At 44.9% G+C, this 26010-nt stretch overlaps 1 protein-coding gene across 4 annotated transcripts in view; it reads right to left on the reverse strand.

Moving 5' to 3' along the window:
• The window catches only part of PHAF1 (phagosome assembly factor 1), a 36566-nt gene extending 17100 nt beyond the window's left edge, over positions 1 to 19466 (reverse strand). For 3 of the 4 annotated variants that reach the window (XR_004980977.2, XR_008508582.1, XM_036390273.2), the window contains exons 1-6: positions 18930 to 19114; positions 14216 to 14298; positions 10293 to 10376; positions 5623 to 5666; positions 5251 to 5330; positions 677 to 771 (exon numbers count right to left, since the gene is read on the reverse strand). Coding sequence is in view for 2 of the 4 variants with exons in the window: in XM_036390273.2 (XP_036246166.1) it covers positions 677 to 771; positions 5251 to 5330; positions 5623 to 5666; positions 10293 to 10376; positions 14216 to 14298; positions 18930 to 18993 (450 nt within the window). In the remaining 2 variants the exon portion in view is untranslated. Of the gene's footprint in view, positions 1 to 676; positions 772 to 5250; positions 5331 to 5622; positions 5667 to 10292; positions 10377 to 14215; positions 14299 to 18929; positions 19115 to 19408 lie in introns of those variants that run through there. The other variant, XM_036390272.2, reaches the window with a different exon arrangement.
• Positions 19467 to 26010: the final 6544 nt, after the last annotated feature.

Below are 26010 nucleotides of genomic sequence, written 5' to 3' on the forward strand. Positions count from 1 at the left end.
CGGGTCAATGCAGATGAGACAACTGAGAGCATTTCCACCTTCACACAAACCAAGTTCTACATACATTTTCATTAGTACAGAAGGAAACCACAGAGGACCTGATCTTGTTTCCACTTTAGACGGGAATTTCCAAAGATTTCAGAGAATGCAGTAATGCATTTAATTATTCAGTAACTCATCCAAACATTTGGTGAATATGCAAACAGGCATTACGAATAAAATTCATTCATTTGGCTTGCTAGAAGCACTCATACTGAAGGACACTTAAAGAAGAAAATGTATTTTATGAAGTCTATCCTACTTTAGTTGCATAATCACTTCAATGAGATTCAAAAATATCTGATAAAAGAACAGCCTCCCAGTAGATTGCTTAATATTTATGTATTTGCATAGACAGCACTCATATTTTTAGACAACTCCTTTTACCAACAGATTTGCTAGTCCCAGTTCATGATGCAAGCAAAACCCCTAATCATACGCCTTTTGTCAACAGGAAGTAAATTTTTAACTTTGGGATGGTTACATAGCATTAATAAGAACAAAACAGAGGAGTTCAATTCCTTCCAAATTACTGGTTTCTTTTGTTTGCAAAAGACAGCAAGACACAATGTAGGTGATACTCTGCAAGTACCACAGAGGCAAAAAGACCATCCATTAACTAAGAATGATTGCTGACCTCGTACTTCGGGGTTTCAGTCCAGGAGTCCAACTGAAAAGAAAACGACAGTCCTCTGAAATTGAGGTGAAAGAGTTGCTCAGCTGAGTTATACACTAGAAGGGAAAAGAAAGTAAAAACAGAGTTACCAAAATAATCTAAGACTTCTCCAGTTCATATCTAACAGCACCTTCATCACCTCAATGAATCTCAGAATGCAGGAGGAACACAATTACACTGGACCATAACAGCTTTGCTTTTAATTTCATGCAGTAAAAATACAGCAATAAGGGAACCCATAGATTCATTGCAGTTCCCTCTGCAAGCCTGCAGGCACTAACCTATCCCTAACAATACAATTATACCTTAATATCTCTAAAGTAGTTTAAATAGCCACTGTTGGTACAAAACAATTCTGTTCATTGTTATGTAAAACATTGTACAGTGTTAACCAGAAAGGCTTTCAGAGAGGTGTGCACAAACACTGATAATTTCCTCTTTCACACATGGGGAGTTCAAAGGAGAGCTCACCCTGTGACCTGCATTTCCACCTCTCCTCCCAAGAGGAGCTCCCATGCCCCAGTGAGCTCCTGCATTCCCGGGTAACACTGACACAGCCCAAGGAGGAAATGCTTCAGACACACAGGTCCTAGACCATTTACACTGATAATTAAAAATAGCATCACCAGAAACAGCAGCCAACCAGTCAGCTCCCACAAAGAGCACTAATAAATTAGAGCACGCACAGACTTCCAGCTGTCACCACATCACGAGATGTCCTGATTCATTGCAATCAATTGCACAACATCAACTATGAAAACAATAACTGTCGTCCCAGTACTTACTCTAACAAGACATACTGTTTTCTGAGACTGTGGAAAGATTAAAAAACAATCCCAGAAGACTGAGAGCTTGGGAACTGTTTTAGGATTGATTTTACAAACTCCAACCTGTGCCCAGTAGCCACTGGGGGAACAGAGTGTTCTAGTAACACACAGGATCTGACAGCTTGAAAACACCAGAGGCTTAAAACAATAAAGAAACCCTCTAAAAGAGAAGCTGCTTTCTTCCACTTTACCAAAGGAATACCAAAGGCTCAAAATTCCCTTTTTTCTTACAATGTTAAATTTAAAATGACATAGCATAGAGAGAAAATGCATATAAAGAAATATTTTATTCCCTCCCTCCCACAATGTCTTTCAAATGTTCAACTTAAAAGACATATCACAGGGTATCTGGACAATGCCAGGCCACCCAGAATAGAAAAAAAATAGTTGAGCAATAAGCATTAAACTTTCCAAAGTTATCATTTGCCTTTTCTACAGAATGTGCTGGCTAAGAGTCTTTTCCACGCTTGTCACTGAAAGGAAAACGCGTGGAGAGAGGGAAATGTTTTGATCGGCAGGAAAATTATACAAATCTCTCTCATGTGATAAATTATGATACATCTTTTCCAAAGCCCACAGCCAGCTGGAGAACTATTTTTCCCCTAGTCATGCCAAGTGTGATATCTGATTATACAAATTGCATCAGTTCCCATCCCCTGCAATGTTTGTTGATGCTTGGGTTTAAAGGGCAAGGAATTTTTTTATTATTGGAAAGTTCTCTCATGTCTCCCTCAAAATCATAGATCACAGCCACATGACTGAACAAGGTAAGGATTTTTTGTATTAATCTTTCAAATTTTTTTTTAATCACACAGGTACCCTGCTAATTCCATTCAAAATTGCTGACAGAAGCAAAAAGACTGCTTCTTTGCTGCTGCACTCTGGGTTGAGGATAGGGAGGAGGTTTGCCTTCCAGGAAGGCAGCAGAGTGTGACCAGCTGGGAAATATTTCTGTAGAGCTGACAGGACAAAACCACCAACACCAGCAAGGCTGCAAAATGGACACAGCTTAACTAAAAGGAGAGGCAGATCCAAAAGTCAATTCTTACTGGTATCAAGCACAAGACTTCTCTGGCACCTTAGGGGAAGGTGAAGTCTGAGAGAGCCAGAACACAGCAACGCCTCCATGCTTGCAAAGCCTTTGGCAGGTGGGAAGGAGGACTTTTTCTTCTACCTTATGACTTGAGTCCAGCCCCACAGCCCTGGTCCTTGCTGAATGGCACTTTTGGCACAAAGCCACATCCATGAGGACTCAGGACAGGATGTGGTTTCAATAGAGCCACTGGCAAAAGCAAGCCCTTCCCAGCAGGAGGTCAGGTCAGAGAATCATGGAAATGTGGGATAAAAATCTTGGCTTTGATGAAGCTGTTGACCTCCAAAGTGGTTGTATTTCAATAAAGCCCCATGACAAAGGTACTGCAATGTTTCAAACTAACATTAGCCAAAAAGTAATGAGGCTGATTGATTTTTCTGATGACTCTTCTTTTTTAAAACCACTGATCTGGCAAAACCAAAAATGCTCACTGAAGGTTGGTTTCAACACAAAACTGTTGCTAACCTTTTGAAATTTATTTTGAAACTAGCACTGTATCCTGTTGCAGGAAAGTTCTGCTGCAACCACCTTGGTTGAAGTGAAAGACAACATTCTGGGTGAAATTCTAGTGGAGGTTAGTTAACAGAGATAAAAAACAAAATAAGTTTGAAGAGCTTGCATTGGTGGTTTGGAGGAGCATTAGCACAAAGAAGTAAAGGGGTGGTTATATTCCTTTCACTCATGAAACCTAGTATTTAGTGCTTTGGTCACATTAAGAGGAAGGTTTCTCCTCCCATCCCAGCTCCAATTTTTGTGGGACATGAAAACACCATCACCATCCTTCCCCCACGCTGAAAACCATTCTCCTTCTTCACTTTTCTGTTTCAGAAAAGCCAAAGGAAAAAAAGAGTTATCAAAAACTTGAGTTGCATAATACAGTTCAAACTGTTTGTGACAGGCAGCTTAATACAGAGCATTTACTTCTGCTAAGTAGGCTGTAAATGGAAGAAGTGTTTTTCCAATGAGGAAACTTGAATAAGCAAATATACTAGTGAAATGGTAATAGAGGCCAGCATTTTAATAAATACCTTTTCTTATCTACATGTCACCAGATGAAAAGATGTTATGAAAAACTATCACCAGATGAAGCAAGCATGCAAGTCTTCTTAATTGAATATGACAGATGCACAAGATCTGCAAATTCAGCACAAGGACATGTGGTGCCAAACTATGTTTTTAAATGCTTGCATACAATTTTATGCAGTAATAAAATATGCTATCATTATCACAGGCAAAGCTTATGGCTAGATATGTATTTTTACAGTTCATAATACCACAATTTTGGAAGTGCTCCACTTCTACATAATTGCAAATAAACCATAATCACAGAATAAATAAAAATTATAACCCACCCAGGACATGGAACCACTTTTACCCTTTATTTCTACAGTTTCTTGTACATACCATTTCCATAATAGATTTAACCATAGAGTTCAGAGCTTCTGTCTAAGAGGAACTGTTAATGTGAGGACCAAAATTTAGAAAGGTTTATTCTGGTCCTTGGAGTATTACAGCTAGAAATGTTCCAAGCTTCATTTATCTCAATCTGATATTCATCTACTACTGCAGGCTTTTATGCAATAATACTGCTCTACCCACATGACCCTCCCCAGTTAATAAATCCTGTTCTGTAATGTGTAAGAGATTGTCTGCAGAGACAAAGGCTGGATATGCAATCACCATCCATCACAAAGAACATTCGCCTGTTTGGGATCAGCCTGACTACTGCAAATGGACTGGCTTCAGCTAAAAATAGAAAATGAGGCTCTGAAAATGGTATCTTGACTATATGGAGGTAAAACTCTTCCTTGTTGTGCCAGTTTGTGGCTCCATTTCTCAAAAGTTCCCAGGCAGTTTAATTATAAAGTTCAAAAGTTTCTCCACTGGCTTATTTTCATGGCCTAGGAACCCCCTGAAATACACTCCTCATTTTCATACACAAACAAGGAGCTTACAGACAGTCTTTTTCCTGCTCCAGAGAGGGGGAACAGCCAAGGGGCTGTGCAAGAGTCAGAGTGGGTTCAGCCAGGTGAAACAAACTTGTCCTGGTTCTGCTCATGCTGCACATTGACTGAGTGCCCACCTCCCCAGTGCCCCCAGTAGAGGAGGGGGCTCAGGGAGGTGTGAGCCAGTCACACACAGCTCATGTTTGCTCCTGCCTAGCAGGGGTGTAACACATCCACAGAGCATGGAGACTCAGCAAACAGCCCTGGCTGCCTCTGCACAGAGAGCTGCTCAAATGTCTGTGCTCATGGTATACACAATCCCTAAGGATGCTTGAGAGCTGACCATGCATAAGGACGTGTAACAACAACAAAGATCACAGTTTTCTGGTACTGGCAGTTCAAAACAGATCATTACTGACATCTGAATACACCACTCTGTGCCAGTGACTCTCTGCCCCACCATTTCCCTTTTAAAAAAGAGCCACAAGTGAAGTGACAATACATTTTAGATGATTTCCCAGCTGTAAGGATATGACCATTCTGGAACACAGCTCCAGATCATTTGACAACAGAACTGCCTACACATTGCTCTAGGCAGACATACTGGAAAGGATTCCTAGAAAGAAGTCTGTCAGGCTAGGTGTGCTTCTCAGAAACTTTTTGGCTTACCTCCTGGATGTGTTGCTCCAAATGACTGATCAATTTGTTCTATGGTTGGAGCAATTGCCTGAGAGTTAAAATGGACACCACTGAAAAAGAAAACAGAGTTAATCTGCCTGAAGAAAGCCAAACAGATGCTACAAACATTTACTAATGACAATACCACATCTAAATTTTAAGAAGTCTCCAAGACTGAAGAGTACACTCGTAATTTAACTGAGTGCCATGTTCAAGAAAGGATGATTATGCACGCTCCTTCATGACAGCTATTTTTGATTTTTAAAATGAATAATTGAAAAAATGCATTCAGGACTTTAAAAAAGTGAGTAAAACCAGCCACTCTAACCAAGAGGAAATCATGGGAGGTCTTAAACCACTTACCAATATTTTAACTTCACCTTAGTCAAGTCATAAACTTCAATCACCTGAAACACAGGAAACAGAAACATTGCTATAGTTCAGATACTTGCAAATCATTACAGAGATAAATCCTTGTCAAAGGGCAAGACTAGCTAGTGCTGCTTGGTCCCCTTCTTACAGAACTCTGCCATGATAAACCACAGTGTCAGAGATCAAACTTCAAAAACTGACTCAACAACTGCACATCTGAAATAAGGGCTGAACAACCCTGGGTTCAGGAGAGAACCCCCATATCCCATGTATATCAGCATTGCCTGCAGGAAGAAATCCTGTCACTGACACATCAGGATCATGATTTCTACAAAGCTTACTCAAACAAATTCAAAGGAAAGCAACAGCAAGGATTAGCTAATTAGGGAATCCTCTGATGAATGTCAATGGGCCATTCTCTGGGTTGCTCCTATTACCCTGAAGAATGCCTGTGAGGGCACAAAGGCCTAACACTGACTGCACTGCTGTAACTTTCCAGCTCTTCTAAAGTAAAAGATGAACACAGCAAGGCTTAGCAGTAATATCCCATTTCAATTATAGTTTAGATATCTTGCAACCTCGCCAAGCATTACAGAAGACAATCAGAAAAACAGCCCATGAGGAATCAGGGCAAGCAGTAATATCCAGTTCTGACATTCAGAAAATGCTTTAAACCTCACTGAATATTCCAAGGAGATTTCCTCTCTGCAGAAAATATAACATATGGATCCTTTGTTCTGAATACATTACTGCAAACATGCATCTGAGACTGATATCATATGACTTTTATGACTGCCACTGGATTTTGAAGCTATACTGGGCTTTAAGCAGACGATTTTTGGCAAGGAGCCACGGAAAAACACAAGCTTCTTCCACCTTACATCCATGTTCCTGTGTCAGCAGGAAAAGAAAACACACACAGCTCATAACCACCATAAAGCAAAGGTAAAACATGTTTTTTGTTTTGTATAATCGGCAGATTCTGGCAGGACGCACTCTTCAGCAAGAGAATAAAGCAGAATTTCCCAGGGAGCTTGCTACCAAGTGTGGCTTTAAAACCTAAAAATATCACCAGCTGAGGAGGAAGTCTTGGTTTTGGGAGATGCCCAGCAAATAACCCTAAATAAAACAACTTGCCATGTTTAAACCACTACTTCTATATATATTTAGAAAAAAAATAAATCAACATTTAATGGCATTTCAAAATATAAGCAACACGTAGGGCACAAAGCAAGTAACAAATTAACATTTTGGCAGAACCAACAAGACAACAAACATCCTTCTTCTTAATAAAATACACTTGGAATTATGCTTCTTGGAAAAACCTAGTTATCTAGTATTTTAATTCAAGTGCAGTTGACAGGTCCAGATTTCCTTCACTGTTAAAGCCTATTAAAAAACAAAGGCTACTTTTATGAAAAGCTAGGACTGATTTTACTGGTTTTTTCAGTGCTCTTGCACATCTTTTCCCTCCACAAAATTTTTTCTGAAAATAGAGAGAACCAGCCCCACCCCAGATCTTGTTTTGCAGCCACTGCTGTGTGCACTGGGCACCCTCCTGAAGTTCTACCAAAACTGCACAGTGCAAGACAGAAGGATGAGCTGAACACCAGGAGCAGTGCACAAAGAACTGTAGGGGCACAAATGTGGTTCCCCCCAGGAGAAATACCCTGACAGCAGCCAACAGGCACCAGTTTGCCAACAGTCCTCTTCCCAAAACTCAAACAGATCAACTCAAATCAACATTTCTTTTTACCAACAGCAGAGGAATAAACAAGTAAAACCTAGCAAAAATTAATGGCAGTCAAAGGATCTCATAAGTCATGAAACTCACAATGAAGACTAGGCCAGAGCACTTGAAAAAAAATTCTTCTCTAAATTAAGCAGCTACACTGACAAAAGGACCAGAGTGATTCTGTGTGCAGAGAACATTCACTGAGACCAAGGACTGTTCAGTGATGGCTTACTACACAGTTGCTGTAAATAAGTAAAAGCTGATGTTTCCTCACACTCACTGTTTTGATAATTACTACAAAGACTTACAAAAATGTTCAGGTGTCTGTTACCAGCAATAACAGACCAATGCTATGAAAGCCAACTCTGTCTCCACCTCAGAGGGAGGACACATGAGAGACCTTAATGCTAAAATTGCTTTCAGAATCTGGTCCTGGATCTACCAATCCACATCAGCAACATCTCCTGCAACGCTCTGGCTACTGAAGGTGTCTTTCCCCTTCTCCCTGAAAAAAGGGAGGAAACTTCTTAGGAATATTGCTGACTTAATTCCTGCACCAGCTTCCTTGGAATTGCCAAGATTTTCCATCTTAGTAGCCTATATTTCAATCTCTTTCACAGTCAAATTTATTAGCAAGTGTGTATTAAAAAAAAAACACACACAAAGAATAAAGGTCTCCTGATTTTTCCAGTTTTGCTGCTGCTGAGCAACACTGAAAACACAGTCACACCCTCTTAAAAACAAGCATTATTTACTTTACACTACTGTATCTTTTTACAAGTGCTGTTGCTCACTTCTGAACTGATCCCATTGAATTTCTTCTAGAAAGCTTTCTGGACACTTTTACAAGTATGAGTTCTCATAGCACTGTATGCATTTACACAGCTCGACTATTCATAGTTCAAACAGAAGTATCATTAGACCACTGAACCACAACAAAATAGAAGAGATTGTTTCAAAAATAAAAATAATACAGGAAAAACAAACCCAGAAACACATACCAGAAGAGTTTGGGGTTTCTATTTTTTTCTTTAAAACTAGTTTTTAAATACAGACAAGCATGGATAAAAAGGCAAGAAATACAGAAAGGCAAGAAAAGCACTTGCTTGGTTCTTAGCACACTGGGTGTGACAAAATCAGACCCTCAGAAACTGGAGATGAAGATACATGGTATACATTGCTTACAGCACCTCAAAACCACTACAGGACTGCAACATTCCCCAAAAAAGCCAGTCAGCAAGCCATGTACTTGGAATGATTATGCCAACTTTGAATTCAGTCTCCTGCAGAATTACATCCAGTTAGAAAGATTCCATACAGCTGACAAAGAATTTTCAAGATATTCTCTTAAAAACTGTGGAGCCACATACACAGTCTGAATAAGTAAATTCAAAAACTTGTTAAAAACAAGAATACCATTATTATAGAAAGACTTCATGAACAGAAACTACCACAAGGCAATTACAATTACAAACAGAAATTTGGGGGGAAAAGTGCTCAGTTGTCCCTCAGCTGAGCTCAATTTGAACTGAAAATTTTCTTCAAAATGTGTATTTTTATAATATAAAAATTTTTAGAAAAATACAAGCATACCATGGTGTTACAGCCTATTCTTAGAGAAATAAGTATTTTCAACAACTAATCTGGGTTGCTATTCAACAATTTGATATATATATATATATATAGCTTGAGTTTCAGCTGATATCACATGCTTCTCTCCTACAGTAATTTTTGGGATAAAGCAATGGCTGAACTTTGGAGAGGGGTATTTTTCTGCTGGTTTTATTTTAGATGTGAGTAAAGGGCAGAGGGCTCCACCTACCACTGTTCCAAACCCTGCAAGTATGGAAGTGAGCACCATATTCCAGACTTGCCAAAACTGTAAGCATTCGTGTTTTACTATCACACTTAACTCCACACTTCTGCTTTCACATGTCAAGCAGCACAGCAGTTAGAGCAGCTCACTCTCACCCAATTAGCCAAATCAACACCTGAACACTTCTGTCACAGAGAAATTGACACCCACCAGGTGAGAATCAGTGAGAATTATTCAGCACAGCTGGTCTGGCTGAAAGGACCACTCTGAATAACTAAGGAGTTACACACAGATATTTTAAAGGCTTCAGTTAAGAGGTTTTCAAAAATTTATACCCATGTAGTCATACCTCTACAGTCCCACAGTTGCCCACTTTGTATGGATAAAAAATACCCCTTCCATCACAGATACCTTGCAAGGATAAATGCCATGAGAAGGCAGTGACCAGCCTGCCTTTTATTTTGCATCTTAACTACACTAAGCATCCTTGAGAGATGCACATCAACTCTTAAGTCACCTAAAAGCACAAAAGCAGAACTGGAGACATAATTGCAAGAATCAAAACCCATCCAGAACAAACTGGAGTCAGTGCAGGAGCCAACTGCTGACCAGAGGCCTGGATGTGGCTTCCTGGGGAGAATCACACACTCACAGCCACACAAGTACTCTGCAAAGCTAGCTAAAATGAAAACCATGAATAGGAGGAAGTTTAACTTCATAAATAAAATGGCAGCCTAGATAAAGGAACAACCTGGCCAGAAAACAACACTGTCTGGTTTGCATTAATGATGATGTGATTTCAAACCCAAGGCTCAGCTTTAGTAAGGGCCTTGTGCACTTGCTGTGCCACTCAAGACAAGATGGGTGAGGCCACACTGCACCACCACACTTTTGTGGCACTTGTACATCCCCAGAGCACAGCTAAGGTGTCTTACTTCCAGAAACAAAGATTTAAATCCCAGACTGAAGAAATGCAGTTCACAATCACAGGAGAGCACTCTACATAACACAAATTAAGTGTCTACAGGAGCCACTTATGCTCTGTTAAGTGTCAATACATCCCAGGGTTTTGGTGTGCATTGTCTGCTTGCAGGAGGGGTGTTTTATTACCTTAAGTCTCTGATTGAAAGCATCAAACAGCAGTTTGATTCCATCCTGAGTCAGGTTAAGGATGAGGTCATGGCTAAGAGGTGACTGTAAAAGCAAAGAAAAAAGCTGTTAGGCTTCTAATTTCAAGACTTCTTTAAGATATACATTACTGTAAAAGTATAAATTGGTTACTTTAGAACAACAAAACTATCTCAGAAAACAATCACTTGTTCAATGAATAAGCATAACTAAAATACATTTGGCCAAACCTCTCAAACCCTTCCATTTCCTTATGAAAAGAAATAGAAGTGCATGTATAATATCTGTGCCCTGCAAAAACTCCTAAGAGTACTTTGTCCACTACTGTAAGTGGGGGGAAAAAAAAACCCAACAAAACTCAAAACAATACAACTCCCAACCCCATTTAAAAAGAAGAAAAACAAACAAAACCCCACCTTGAAAATTAACATTCCCAGTTTAGCATCAGAGATTTCATCATCTAGGGACAGCCTCTATTTCATTCTTGGTGCACAAAAATACCAAGGCTCCCATCAGACCCAGGCATGTGCTTGACAAAGAGATGGCTTTCCACTTCAAAAATCAAACTGTCACAGTCTTTTTCAGGCATCAAAAGGAAGGCTTCAGACTCTCATGTTGTGAATTTAGGTTTCCTTAGTTACTGTGAATCATAACAACTAAAGGCTTAATTTGCAGTCTGCTGGAGTCAATAGGAGACATTCCTCTGGCTTTGCTGGTGTCTGTATAGGCTCTACACCCTCCCAGTCTGCTGGGGAAGCTGCTCCCTGCTCCACCAGGACAATGCACACAGACACAGTCACTTGGCCCCAGTTCAGCTTTTTGATCATGTACCATCTAAAGCACATTTGCTTCAAAATGCTCTATCCCCCACAGCTGTCTCAGAGGAGAAAAAAGGTTGAATGGCAGGCAGGCAGCAAGATTCATGCCCTAGAACTGCACCAGGCAGTTTGCTAGCTAAAAAACAGAATGGGGATGGACAACTGGGGTAAATAAAGGCTTCTAAAGTGGACAGCCACACCATACAGCCCTTTCATGAATTAAGCATAAGCTATCTTACTTTGCTCTACTCAGAGGAGCTCTGGGGTTTGACTGTCAAAAGCTCAATTCTCATCCTCAGTTTCCTCACACCAGCACTGTCTTCTAGCCTTGACACTTTCTGAGCATTTCCACGTGCATGTCCCACCCCTTCCCAAACCATACAGCCAAGTAATCAGGTCCTAGACCTCACATCACACTAAGTTAAAATAAACCATGGGGCTTTCCATCCCCTGTGATGCAGATTTCCTGTTCCCCTGGATCACTGCAGCAGCTTTTCCTGAAGCTGGTCCTGTTTGAGCCCATCTTTCCTGAACACCAGGGAGCTGCTGGGTCAACTCTGTCCTAAATGAAACTTTCACAACATTTCACACAATGCCATCAACTGATGGCACCTCACTCTTGCTGACAAACTTGTATGGCTCTGTGTAGAACTGAAGCAGCACTGCAACAGGACTATAAGCTTGAGATAAAAAGGCCTAATGTCGATCATGACAGTCATTTTCTAATCCCTTATAAATCTAATTTAGAAAGGCTACAGACAGAGCAAAAAAACCTCATAATCTGGCATTCAAATACACCAGCTGAGTTGTTCTGCTATGGGATATGCTCTGCATTTCATTGGTTTCTAAATAGTTTCCATAAGGTTATTCCAAAATTAATGAGAGTATTACAAGTACTTTTGAGTGGATGGAAAAAAAAACCCCAAACATCTGAGGAAAAGCTTGATAATTAGTACAGCAAATAGCTTCTGTTCTATGCTGGCATATTTTCTAATACATGGAAAGATTCAAGGGCACAAATTTAGTTCATGTGACTTTCAATACACAAAACAGAACCTCAAGTATGAAAGATGATGCCAAGAAGCAACAGGAGAGACCTTCCTGAAGGAAGCACCACAGATCTGCAGTTATATTGCTGATCTACACAAAGATGCAGGAGAAACTGTTATCACTGAACAATCCCATCAACCACAATCCAGAGGAAGAAGCTCAGGAAAACAAAGGCAATTATTTTAGGCAATTAGGCAACCCCACTTAAACTGACCAAAAATGAGTTAAAATTCTTTTATTCACAGAAAAGGATTCATCAAGCTTTTTTGGCACAGTTTGGGCATCCCATTTATGTCAAGTTAAAGAGAACACCACGGGCAGATCTAATTGCATTTAATTGCCATATAAATTTTTGAAAGGAAATACTCACTGCTGGAGTTCCAGGATCAGAAATTCAAATTTAGAGATGCAACAGCTTTAAATAACATTTGATCACAGTGCTCAAAGGCGTTCTTTTACAAGGCAAAGAGGAAAAACATGAAGGCTGTTCAGGTACAGTTTTTTGAGATAGAAGTTGTGCATGGCAAAGTTAATTTAAGGCTTTGAATCTTCTAAGAACTGAGCTCTTTGTGCTCAGCTGCTAATGAAATGCATGACACTCTGCACAAGGGTGAGGACAGAGCCAGACAGTCAAATGCAGGCCCTGAGTGGTGTGTGAAAAAAAAATAGGCAGTGAATTGCAATAATATACAGGAAAAAATAATCATCAGAGCTATTCCAGAGAGATGGGAAGAAATATTTTGTTAGACTATGCAGGTGCTAAAACATCTTTACACTTATTACATTTTGGGGGAAAAAAAAACCCAAACTACTAAACCTGCCCTCTGCAACCAGAATAGAAGAAGTTTAGTGTACACAGTCAAGAACAATGTAACCTTCCAAGAGGTGTAAAAAACCAAGGAGTGGTACACCTCTGTTTGCTAGCACTGAACCACTAATCCTTCTGTGATTCTACAATCTGAGTGGAACAGGAATCTCATAGGAATCTCATCATTTATCCAAACAACTCTAGAAATAATTCAAATGCACTGTAGCAAGAAAAAGTAAAACCCTACAAAGAATACAAAAAAACAAGGAACGTGCTCACTGCCAGATGGATGCTCCCATGCATTAAGCACAAGGAGCCAGATTTGCAATTCAGTCATCAGAAAACCCATAAATCCACATGAAGTGAAAAAAAAAGATAATTCATTTAGTAACATGAAATATGTATCCAGCACTGAAGAGCAGAGTCAAGGTTGTTCTTAGCCATTCAGTACTCACTGCAAATGCACAAGGCCTGAATCCTTGTTTTGATACAAACTAACATTGTACACACTCTGCCTTTTTCCTGATGCAAAGAGCTGTAATTTGCAACATATGAATATCATCATCTTATTAACATGCATTGCACACAAAACATCTGGAGAGTCCCTTGAGACATCTGAGAGTCCTTTGTCCTATCTCCCCTTACACTTCCATCAGAATAACACATTTTACTTGATCTAGCAGAAGGGTTTTACTTCTTGATGGAAGTCAAACATATCAGAAACTTACTGCTGAGTTATGAAAAATGATTAAAACATTTATAGCTGGCTTAAATCACTGCACCCACTTTCTGCAGACAAATTTGCAGATGCAGAGAAAAGGTGCAGAAGGTTTTTCATGGGGCTCATCACCACTGGACCAAACACAAAAGCAGAAAATAACGAGTGATTCAGTTCTTTAAATTGCAGCACCACTTCACAATGATAAAGCAAATAGACTAGAATTAAGTTGTCCAGCTAATTACATAACATTTCACTTTTTAAAGGGAAAACAATGCCACTCCTCCACTGCATGTACAAAACTGACAGTCATTAAATCACTGTACTGCTGTGCTGAGGATTATTACATCTGACAAGAAACTTATAAGAGCTGCATCTCTCACGTGGTGGTGATAATTTGGTGTAGCTCGATTTCAAGCAGCCCCACAACTCTCCCCAAAACGTACAAGAGCACAAAGGATGTCTTCATTCAGCATGAGGAGCCTTTCCTGGGCAGCCCACGCCTGCTCACCTGCTCGCTGTAGAGGACCTGGACGTTTTTGATAATGCGACAGTGTTTCTGAAGAATTGCTACAGCCTGAGCCAATGGCATTCCTGGAAATAAAAACAGGTTTTCTTCAGTGACAAACCAGTTCACAAAGGTTTTTAACAGCAAGGTTACACATGAGGTAACCAAGCCACCATCAGCAAATACTGAGTTACAACAGAAAGGTATGTGGTCAACAAAGCTGATCTGACTCATCGTATCAGCACAGACCTGGTGTTTGGAAACAGAAAAGTCTTTGTTTGTCCAGCAGTTGTTAGGCATATATGAAAAAAAGTCTCTCTAGACACAAAATGAAACAGCAAAGTTCAAGCAGAGAGAGCAAGGAGCTTGCCACAGCCTGTGCACAAAGTTTTCTGGTTTTGGGGGTCATCAGTCCAGTAAGTGATAACACAGCCCATCAAACTGATAAAAGAGCCCATCAAACGCCACTAGAGCTGGCTAGGGCACTGCTACACACATTCAATAGCTCCTGAAACACCTCCTATTGCACACTTTATCAACCCTGGTGGAGCACTGGGCATTCACACCAGACACAGACAAATACTAACACAGAGCAATGATTCCCCTAAGAGGCCGCATTAGCTGCTGATATGGCTCTACTTGTGTCAAGGAAGAAACTTTATCTTCTCACTTTACAGACAGGATATACATACTAAAAATTGGTTCAATTGAGGGAATACACTTACAGTCACTCAGCCCCTCACACAACTTCAAGGGCTTTTTTTTTCTTTCCTTAGTGTATATCTTATCTTTACAATTATATATTTTTGAAAGCAGAATGGAACAGCTGATTCTGCAGAAAAAAATAACACCACATCATCTCATCATTTATCACACTAAAAACCTTTGTTGCCTTTCCAAATGAAATGTGATCACATTCCTGGGTTCAAAGCAGGCATTTATAAAGTGAGGTTATGAGCTCATAATTGTGAAGTTTAATTTTCCTACTAACTGCTGCAAGTCAATTTAGATTTGTTATCTGACATTTTATTTCCATTCCTTGCCCTGTCCTTTTCTATTTCTAGTTCTTAAATGTTAAGAAAGTTGGCCTGATTAGGCATAATTTACCTCTGAACCTACATTTATTACATTCAAAACTTTTAATTACTTGCTACACCAACCAAACTCAGACAATATGTCACGTCCTTTTAAACATTATCTACAGTATTAAAGTGAGAAAACTCTCTTTTCATGTGTATCTATTTATAACATACACACCTAGCTCACCATGGGTACTGCTTTAAAGTAATAATGGCATAACACTGAAAAAAACCCCAAAAATATAATTTTCATTGTCACACCCATATATTGCAGCTTTGCTGAAATGATGAAATGAAGTTTTGGTAAAACAGATGTACAGATTAGAACTACAGTGATTCAATTTGCAAATACCACATACAAACCTGTCTGCAAAGCTGGTTTTCACCTTAGCCCATAATCTTGGGGTCAATTTGGTTTACAGCTAGAAATTATACATCAGTAGATGCTATTAAATTAAAAAGAGTTATTATTTTAATAACAATAATGAAATTAAAATGCAGAGCCACACAATAAAGCAGCACTGTTTCCTATTATCTAGGAAATAGCAGTTGCCTTGCAGTCTAGGCAGCAGAGTTTGAAGATGACAGTTATTATGTATTAGATAATATTTTAAAATGGAATAGAAACATGAATAGCAGCAAGAAGCTAAGATCAAAGATGCTGCTGTAGAAGTTCCACATTTCTCAACCTAGCAAAAAGTATGAATACAGAAAAAAAAGTAAGGTTGACTGAAGAGTACAAAACCCATGTTCTAAGTCAGTATTGATAAGAGCTGCAGACCATGGGCTCAGTTAAAACATAAACCAGTGGCACAGGCTGACAGGACCCAGGGGCCAATGGTGCCAGCAGCCTGTGGGGATTCACTCAGAAAGCAGCCAGCTCAAGAAGTGCAGAAACACCAAGTTCACCTAAACTGATGCAATCCTGGGCTGCTAAGTGTGCAAACAGATGGCTCATGTGACTCTCTTACTCACAGCTTTCTCAGGCTGCAAGCAAATGGACATGGACTGCCTTGGTCCAGTTTTCAGCCACTGAGAATCAGATTTGGCCATGCAGCTGCTTAGCAGAGCTACAGCGAGCAACCCAAATTCTCCAGGAACAGTTTACAGGACCCAAAATGTGTTGAACAGCCAATATCCTCCCTTTGCCTCCATTTGCTTCTAGAAAGTCAAAGGAGGAATAAAAAAATGGGTTATTTTTCTCCAGTCTTCTCACACACAACATCCCCTTTTTCCTCAACATTCGTCAGCCTTTGCAGTCAAAGAGGAAAACAAAGAATTCTTTTTCCCTTGCTCACCAGTCAGGGGGAATGGGGAAGCAAACATGGTTTCCAGCACATCAGACAGTGAACCAAACTGAGCCATGGCAGTAATGCCCACAAAGACCAGTGCTAGGGCTCCTCTGTCACAGACCTTCCCTCTTCTAAATGCTGGAGTGATACAAGCAGTTCTCTCACATACACTGGTCAGGAACATAATGGCTTGAAGCATCAGCCTATGCTAAGACTGTGTGGCTTGAAGGGATGGGGATAGAGAAGTGAATAAAGATTAGGAGAAAAATAAAAGAAAATCTAAGATAAATCATAAGGCATTAAATAAATATATGTGATACTTGGTAGGAAAAGAAAGTATAAAGCCCAAGAGAAATGCAAGTATGCCTTAGAAATTATACATCTCAAACACTAATAATATAGCTATAGGCACTACAGAGTAAGTATTTAATTGTTCTCCTTTAAAACAGCAGGAATGCAGCCCAAGAGGTACAGTGGCACAGGTATCTAAACTCAGTCTCAGTTAATTTTTTCATGCTCTAGTCACATAGTGAGTCAACACTGGAGCCAGAAACAGAATCCAAAAAGTCATGTACAAAATTTTCCTGGCATTTCCCCTCAGTCATCTCCATTGTGGGCACAGTACTGGAAGCCAGAGTCAGCAGCAGTTCAGGAATACTGCCATTAGTTCTGCTAAGAGCAGAGCTAAACAAATAACGAGTGGAACAGGGCTGGCAGTGAGAGCCCCACTGACAGCAGCACTGCCTCAGCTGGAGCAGCTCTGTCAGCAGGGACAATCCTCACACACCACTGCTGCTGCAGGACACAGTCAAGTATCCTCAGACCCAGGCAGCCTCCTGCTCTGCACCAGCAGGTCATGCTAATTATATATTAGACACATCACGTGGTGGCTATGTTTACTCCAAGAAATACAGCTGAGTTTCCTCCTCTCACATCTATGCATGTGTGTTTGTGCACACACACAGAGACACTGGAAATATTAACCATGAGACTGCACTGACAGGCTTTCCTTGGGAAAAGGAAGAACATTTTCTCTTTCCCTTTCTTGTTTTGATATGGAGAATGAAGGGGAGCTGGTACTCTGTATTTATGCAGACAGTCAGGGTAGGCAGCTGGAGGTTGCTTTTCCCCAGGTAACACAGGCACTAAAGGATGGCAGAAGATGACACAAGCTGAGAGCACAGGACATTTAGGGTACAAGGAGTTCACCCAGATTTCCAAGGGTGGGACCTGGGGTGCTATAATTAGTCTCCAGAAGCCATTGAGCCCTGTCTGTACCATCAAGTTGTACTTGACTGAAGGCACAGCAGCACAAACAGCCCTTTGTGTTTGATGAGTTTCACATAAACAACCCCAAGGCACAGCACCACTCCTTAGGACCAGCCTAGTTCAGGGCAACTGTGTAACAGTGTCCTTAGGAACAGTGTCTGTGCCCTGGCTGCCACAGGTCACAAGAGCAGCAGCCCGAGTGAAACTCAAGTTCAGGCAGGCACAGAGGGTGACACCCAGGGCTCGTTTACACCCACCAAACCCCCACCGCCATCAGCTTCACACAGAGCTGCAGCAATGATGCAAAACGGAAATGAAAGAGGCCAACACTGGTATGTCACACAACCACTCGGCGAAGGTGACATCTACGGCACTTTCTGAGTTTTAAGGACTACCAATATCTGCTTGAAAACACAGGTCACCCAAGGAATCCACATCATCCCATTTCAACTGCTCATGTAAGTGTCCTGCCTGAGCACCAGCCAAATTTGCATCAGCTGAGGGAAAGTTCTTTCTCATCACAGTAACTACAGCAATAACTGGTAGGGAAGGGCTACTCAGCAAGATGAAAAAATACAAGTGATTGGGGGGAAAAATACTTGTTATCCAACCCCGAGAAAATATCTCCAAAGTTTACTTTCTCCACTATTTCGCAACCCAACAGCGACACAAAGAAATTGTGAAACTCGACTCATGTTTATGAAGGGTTTGTACAGAAAAGCACAGCAGTTAGAGCAAGTATCACCTGACACATATTCAGGTGACAATCAGCACATTCATGCTTCCTCTTTTCGGAGTTATTTAGAAGAATGACTAGTCTTACACGGGAAGACAAAAGAAAGCAAACGAGCAGATGAAAGCACACAATCAGATAAACAAAGCACGAGCTGGCACGCAAAAGCTAAAGGTGAAACTATGAACTACAAGGAAATCCTTAAAGCTCGTACTCTGGTATTTTTAACGATAGCGAAAGGCGAGCTTTGCCTCTCGCTCCCTTTTTTCTCCCCAGCTCTCCGAGAGCGCTGGGAGAGCCCCTACGGACCCGCAGAGCGCAGGCCGGGGGTAGAGCACACTTACCTAAGGTGAACTCCCATTGCTCGTTCCCCAGAGAGCGCTCGGGCACCACCTCCAGATCGAGCATTGGCTCCGGTAGCGCGGAGGCCGCGGGCTGGCACGGCGGTCACCGGGGCGCGGCGCCGGACCCCTGCGGAGGGACGCGGGAGGGAAGCGCCGGGGAAGCGGGCAGCCCGAGCCCGGCCCCGCCACCGCCCCCTGAGGGGACCGACCGGCCGCCCCCAGCCCCGGGGCAGCGCCGGGCACCGCGCCGGGCTCCGGGGGAGGCGCGGGCTCCGCCGCTGCCGCCGCCGGCCGCCCCTCCCCGCCCCGCGGCCCCGCCACCCGCGCCCCCCGCCCCGCCCGGTGCCGGAGCGCGGGCGTTGAGGGCGTTGCGGCCCCGGCGGGGAGAGGGAGCGGGCGCGGCGCCGCCGCTGGGCCCGGCCCGGCCTGAGGGGCCGGGGGGGCTCCGACCCCCCCCGCGCCGCGGGGCCGCGACTCACCTCACTTGCGGCTGCTGAAAAAGTGCTTTGCAGCTGTCGTCAGGCGCGCCCGCGCGGGGGCGGGCTGAGGGCGGGGCCGGGGTGAGCCCCGCCTCCCGGCTGTGGGCGAGAGGGGAAGGCGTCGGCTTGGAGAGCTGGAGACTCGGGTTCGAGTCCCGGCCCGGCCCTGTCGCCCCCGGCCCTACAGCAGCCTCAGTCTCACACCCAGGTAACTTCGGGATCCAAACCAGAATAACCCACCCAAACCACTGCCCACGGCCATCCCGCTCCTCCAGTTGAAAGGGCAGAGTGCAGGAAAGAAGAGTTAGGGAGTAATTAGTCATTGGCACGAGCAAAGTTCAGAATGAGCTCGGGAGTGACTCAGTAAGGAAGAGAGGAGTAACGAGGTCAGTGGCTTTGCTGTGTTGTCTGAGCAAACAAATAGTGCCACCCAAGAGTGCTGACCCCAGGAAAGGCCACATTTCCCTTGGGATGGGGCTCAGCACAGGAACCTGCTTTGGTTACACCCAAAGCCCCCAGGTGCCAGAAACATCCCAGAATGAGGAGGAAACTGAACCCTCCCAGTCTGCCAGGATGTGCCACCACCTGGGACAACCCACAGCAGACCAGCCCTCCTTTCTATGGTGGAAACTTGATCCAAGATGAAAGGCACCAGGTCAAGCATTGCCCAAATAAGCAGAGAACTAAAAGAGAAAAACCAAGGCTATGGGCCCGTGCCATGCTCACACAAAGTGACAGCTCTTCTGGAGTAGGGCAGCACCAGTGATGGAAATTCAAGAGGGTGCAGAGGGTGTGGAAGCAGCTGTAACTCCTGCTGCTGGCAGGCTGAGGCTCCAGGGGGGAGCAGAGTGGGGGGAAATGCATTTTTTCCATATTTATTTGAAGGTAGTAGCAATCCTAGCTTGATCCCACACCCCATCCCCGTGCCCACCATGTCCCAGCAAGGTCTGCAGCAGGGCAGCCCCATCACATGGACTGTCCCACAGCAAGACAGAAAACATCAGGAAAGCAGGATACCCTTCAGGCACCCCAACACAGAAATTTGAGGGCTGAATATTGAAAAAAAAATAGTCAAACATAATTTCAGCCAGATTTGTGCGGTGGCTCCTTCCACAAGCAGAACAAGCCATGGCTGGTAGGGGGGATCAAAGCATTGAAAAGAAATCCCAGGCATGTTTGGGAGCAGGACCCTGGCCAGGCTCTGCTCTGAACACCACATTTCTCAGCATCCCTCTTCAGGTCACAGAGCTGTCAAAGCAGGTGAGATTTTAATGTATATGGAGTGGAGCAAGCCCCAGGGAAATTAGTTTTCCCTTGAAGTCAGCTGCATGTTGCTCTATTTATTATTCATGCCTTGCTTTTTTTTTTTTTTTTTTTTTTTAATTCAAGCATGGTGACATCTTAATATGCTGAAAAGCAGAGAGGTGCTGCCAATGTTTCCCCTTCACTCCAGCCCTCTGACACATCTTTATTGGCTCAAAACCAGAAATTAGCCTTTCCTCTCCTGGGACCAGAGCTAATCATTATGAGCCACTTGCCTCTCTCCAGCTCACTGTAGAGGTATGAAATATATATATATTTGTATATAGACAGTATTTGTGTGTTTTATATGTAAGTTCATATTGTGACAGCCATAAGGAATGTACTTGAGAGAATAAATATGCAGCTAGAAGCTTTGCATGCCTCATTCATTTAACAGAATACAAAGCACAGCAGCTACTTTTGAGCAGGCCCATGGCAAGTGCAGCCCTCAGGCTGAGGTGCTGGTGGAAAACAGGTGGCTGCAGAGCAGTTGGGCTTTGCAGAAACCCTTCTCCACCTCATTCCTGTGTTTGGTGATGCCCTTTGAATGTCCAGTGCTGCAAACTGGGGGATGCAACACTCTGGACTTTGACTCACAAAGATTCAGCCTCCTTTGTAGGAGAGTATCACGAGTATCACAAGCCCAATTCACCAAGGAGAATAAAGGCCAAATACAATGGCGGAAAAAAAGAAATTATTTCTGAGTGTGCCTCTCCCCTGCCACCTCTTTTCACACATCAACCCAAACCCCAGGCTAGGTGGAGAAGGGCTGGGCACTGCCAGGTCTGCCACTTTTGAGGCAGATTGGGCAAAGTACCATCATTTTGGCAACTGACTGAATGAATGGCAGTGGGTGCACCCATCAGAGATGCTTCTACCAAAGCCTTGGGGTGAGATCAGCAGCTTTGGGGAATGAATCCCTAAATCGGTAAAAATCGGATTTTTACCGATTTTTTCTAAAATCTTTCAGAATTTTGTACTTGAGTTTTTTCTAAATTCTACACTTGTGCGGGAGATGTTTGCTGAGGAGAGCTGGGCTTTTCAACCCAGCCGGTTAAAAAAAAAAAGCAGAGAAAATTGCAGAAGCCACCAGGAGGGACAAGCACTGCTCGCAGGCGGAGGCGAGCTGCCCTCTCCCGATGGATCCCAGAGCAGCACACATTCCTGCAGGGAAACCTGCCCCGTGGCTGCTCGGAAAAACGGGCTGGAAGCAGATCCCAGCCTTGGCAGCGCTGATTCAGCTGGAGGAAAGATATTTGCTGTAAAGCTCTGAAGTTGCTCTGAATTTTTGGAGGTGCGTTTCCTGCTGCCACGCTCTGGGCTGGCACTCGGGAATGGATCCAGACAGGGTTGGCAGCTCCACGAGGGAACCTTGCCCTCTCCGAGGGGGGATTATCCCACCTCCTCAGGGGGATTTATCCCACAGCCAAGGGTTTCGGGCCCCGCCGAGCTGGGCAGTGCCAGGCTGGGGTTCCCGGGCGGGCAGGGGCTGCTGCAGCACCGAACCCGAACCTTCCCAAGGAGCCCCCTGGCTCCGTTCTTCCCTGGCTCAGCGCTTTTCCCGTCCTCGCCTGGGCTGAGCACGCCTGCCCTGCCCTGCCCTGCCCTGCCCGGTTGGTTTTCAGTCCCCTTGGCACCCTCCGGAGGTTGCCACGGGCGGATGCGCAGGATCAGCGCTCAAAACCAGAAATTTTGGTGCTGCGAGGAGCTGCCGTGCAGGGCTGAGGGGCACAAGGCGCCTTTTCCATCGGGCCCACCCAGCCTCCAGCCTGTCCTGAGCCCTGTTCGGAGCCTCCCCGGGCTGCTCCAGGCCAGCATCCTCCTCCCTGCTGCGTGCTGGACTGTGCAGCACATCCACAATAAAGATTTTGGAGGTGATTCCACGCTTGGCCAGGGGTAGGGAGGTGATGTGTGCCTGGCACGGGCTGTGGGGAGCATGGCAAGGCTGCAGCTTGTCCTCAGCCAGCACCACGGTGATCTCCAGCATCACTTCTCACATCCCAGATTTGGGCTTCTGGCAGCTGCAGAAGCTCTCCTGAATTTCTGCACCGTGCTTGGTGTCTGGAGATGGGCAGGAACGGGAGGTGCCAGCGCTCACCCGAGGGTGCTGAGGAGATAAAACACCTTAAACACCGACCAGGCAGAGGCACAGGCCCTGCCTCACCACACAGGGCATTTCACAGGGCTGGGGCGAGGGCAGGGGCTGACATGGATGGGCATGGAGCATTCCCGAGAAGGAAAGGGAGCAGCAGCACAGGCTGGGGAGGGGCTGTTCACCCCCAGGCAGCGGCTCCCCTGCATCCCCCCAGGGCAGTACTTTGTGTGCATTTCACAGAACTCCAGATCTATTTCAAAAGCTCCGATTCGTGCAGGGCTAGATCTAAACTGGCTTCGGCTTCATTAGAAACAGATGCGCTGGTTTCTCTCTCCGCCAGGCGCGGGCAGGGTGCGGAGCCGGGGGGCGGCGGGACCGGGGCACCAGGGATGGGCACCGGGGGTGGGCACCGGGAACGGGCACTGAGGTGAGCACCGGGGATGGGCACCAGGGATGGGCACCGGGGGTGGGCACCGGGGACGGGCACTGAGGTGGGCACCGGGGACGGGCACCGCTCCTGCCCGGGTGGCTCAGCACGGAGCCAGCGGCCTCAGCAGCTGCTGCGAGGGACCGTCAGTCCTTCCAGGAGCCTCTGGCCGCTGCATCCTGCCTTCAGCTGCTGCCCAGCCAGGCACTTGGGGTTTTAATCATGCCTGGTGGGGAAATTTACCCTGGGGAAAAGCACAGGGATTCTGTAAAAAAAAGTAATTTAAAGCACATTTTTATGGAAAACAAAAAAAAAGGTAAAAAATGGATTTGGGGATTTTACAGAATTCCTAAACCCCTTATTGCAAGGGTTTATGGATCTAGGAGATCTAGGAATGCTGCACATGTGGCAGGGCTTTCATCTGAGCTCAGTTTCACCTCCAGGTATATTTCCAAAAGGGATGTTTGATTGTCACAGCTGATGATGAGGAAGGGCCATGGGGCATGGTGTGAGAAGGAGGGAGAGGGGCAGCCCCTGCACCAGCCTGCTCCAGCCCTGGTGCTTGGGGTTTCATCATTTAAAAGGAGATGAGTCAGAGCTGCAGGGGCCCTCTCAGAGCCCCTGAAGATCTGTGTCCTTTTTGTCCCTGACTTCTGGTGAATGGGCAGTGAGGGTGTGACTGGGGTCTTACTCACAGGCTGTGGTGGACAGAACCAGCAGCAGAGATGCTCTCTGAGCCTCCTCCCAGGGCAGTGGCCCGTGGTCCTGCTGGCACATCCTGCCCCTGAGGCAGAGGTCTGGACGTGGAGAGGCTTTGCAGGAGCTGGTGCTGAGGCACCTTGCTGGGGTTGGTGGTTTCAGAAAGTCACGCAGCCGCCGGGACCACCGGCCCCAGGTCCCGGCAGTCACACGCCAGATGTGCTCTGCAGAGCAGAACTGAAAGCAGAACCAAAAAGAGGAACTGTCCTCTCATCTGTGTGGGAGCACCCGCCAAGGGGCTCTGGGCCGGGGCTGTCGCTGCCAAGGAAGTGTTTGGGGGCTCCTCAGCAGCAGCTCTGACCTGAGCAGGAGGCAGTCACTGGGCAGCTCAGGGACAGGCTGTGCTTGCAGCTCTGACCTGAGCAGGAGGCAGTCACTGGGCAGCCCAGGGACAGGCTGTGCTTGCAGCTCTGACCTGAGCAGGAGGCAGTCACTGGGCAGCTCAGGGACAGGCTGTGCTTGCAGCTCTGCCTGGCCCTGCCTTCCCTCCTTGCCCTGGCCCCCAGACCTCAAACTCAGCCAGAGCAAATGACCTGGAATCCTCCCTTGTCCATCACGGGGGGTGGACTAAATGCTCTCTAAGATTTCTTGCATTGTGTGATTCTGTGACCTGGATCACATGCAGGTCTGAGCATCCCCAGCTATCCTCATCCTCCTGGGCCACAGCAGCTGTGGGCACAGGCTCCTGGCTCCATGGACAGGTTACCCAAGTGTCTGCAGGCTGGTGGCCACCCTCTGGTTTGCTGGGGCAACTGGGGAAGGTCAGTGAGGAGCTGGAAGGTGCTGGAAGGGGGCTGCAGTATCTCACCTCCAGAGCAGGGGTCTCACTGTGGTGCTGCCCCTGTGCAGGGGCCACTGGGGAGCAGGGGCTGGAGTGAAGGACAGGCTGTTCTTGGTGGGGTGGGAGAGAACCTGGTGCTTCCTCTGGGTAGGTGATACATAATTCTGGGAAGTGAGATACTCAGCAGCCTTCCTGGCCCCGAGGTGATGGCAAGTCTGGTGTTTCTGGGTAGTTTCCCCCACAGATTTGTTTGCAATCCAGCAGCAAACCCTCATTCCCTCCACCAACCTCTCTACTCTCCTCCAAGCTCAGAGCTCCTGGGGTTTCATCAGGATGTCACTCCCCCTGTGCACCACTGCTGTGAAGGGCCAAAGCCCTGAAATTCTTCCAAAATCCTGCAAGGGCAGTAGAACCACCCCAGTCATCTGCTTCAGTAACAGTCACATGGGAAGTGATCAGGGACAAGTGCATCCCACAGACAAAGAGCTTTGGTTCCTTACACTGCTGTTTCTCTATGCCTAGACTTTGCTGGGTTTTTGTGAGGTATAAATAACAAAAGGTGAAAGGGTTGGACATGCAGGTGGGAAAGGCTCAGAGGGACAGGCTCTACCAGCAAGCCCATGGGTAACAGCTGGATAAACCAGGAGCTTTCAGGTGTAAATTTTGCTCCATCCCTAGAAGGTCTTTCTCTTTTCAAGTTAAACCTATGACCTGCTCCAGGGAAGAAAGAAGATTGCAAAGGGGGAAAGGTGGAAAAGCCACCAGTTCCCATAAAAAGCAGAGAATCACAGCCTATGGAACACAATAAAGTGGAGCCCCAGGAAAACACATTCTGGAGTCCTCCAAGACCCCATCATCGAGTCGGGTAGAGAGCAGTTACATCTCAGAAGAGTTGTGGGAAGCAACAAAGACTTGGCAGAAGTCTCCCCAGCTGTGGTAAACTGTGGACCAGGCCCAGTGAGAGGCACAAAACTGAGCAAGAAGTGTTCTGGTTTCCCACTCCTTTCCCCAGCCATCCACTGTGCCAGGTGACAGCACCAGAGAGGCAGCACTCAGCTCTTGTGTGCTACTTTCCCCGCCTCTCACTCCTGAGCTTTAAGAAATGAGCCCAAGGCAATTCTGAAAATTCACTTATCTCAACCTGTAATTGAGAAACCTATTTAATAGTTACTTAAACCCTGAGCAGCTCTGAGCTGCAGCAGTTGATGAATATGCATGGCCTGGGATTTACATTTGGT

Source organism: Molothrus ater, chromosome 12 (assembly GCF_012460135.2).
Source record: "Molothrus ater isolate BHLD 08-10-18 breed brown headed cowbird chromosome 12, BPBGC_Mater_1.1, whole genome shotgun sequence".
NCBI lineage: Eukaryota > Metazoa > Chordata > Aves > Passeriformes > Icteridae > Molothrus > Molothrus ater.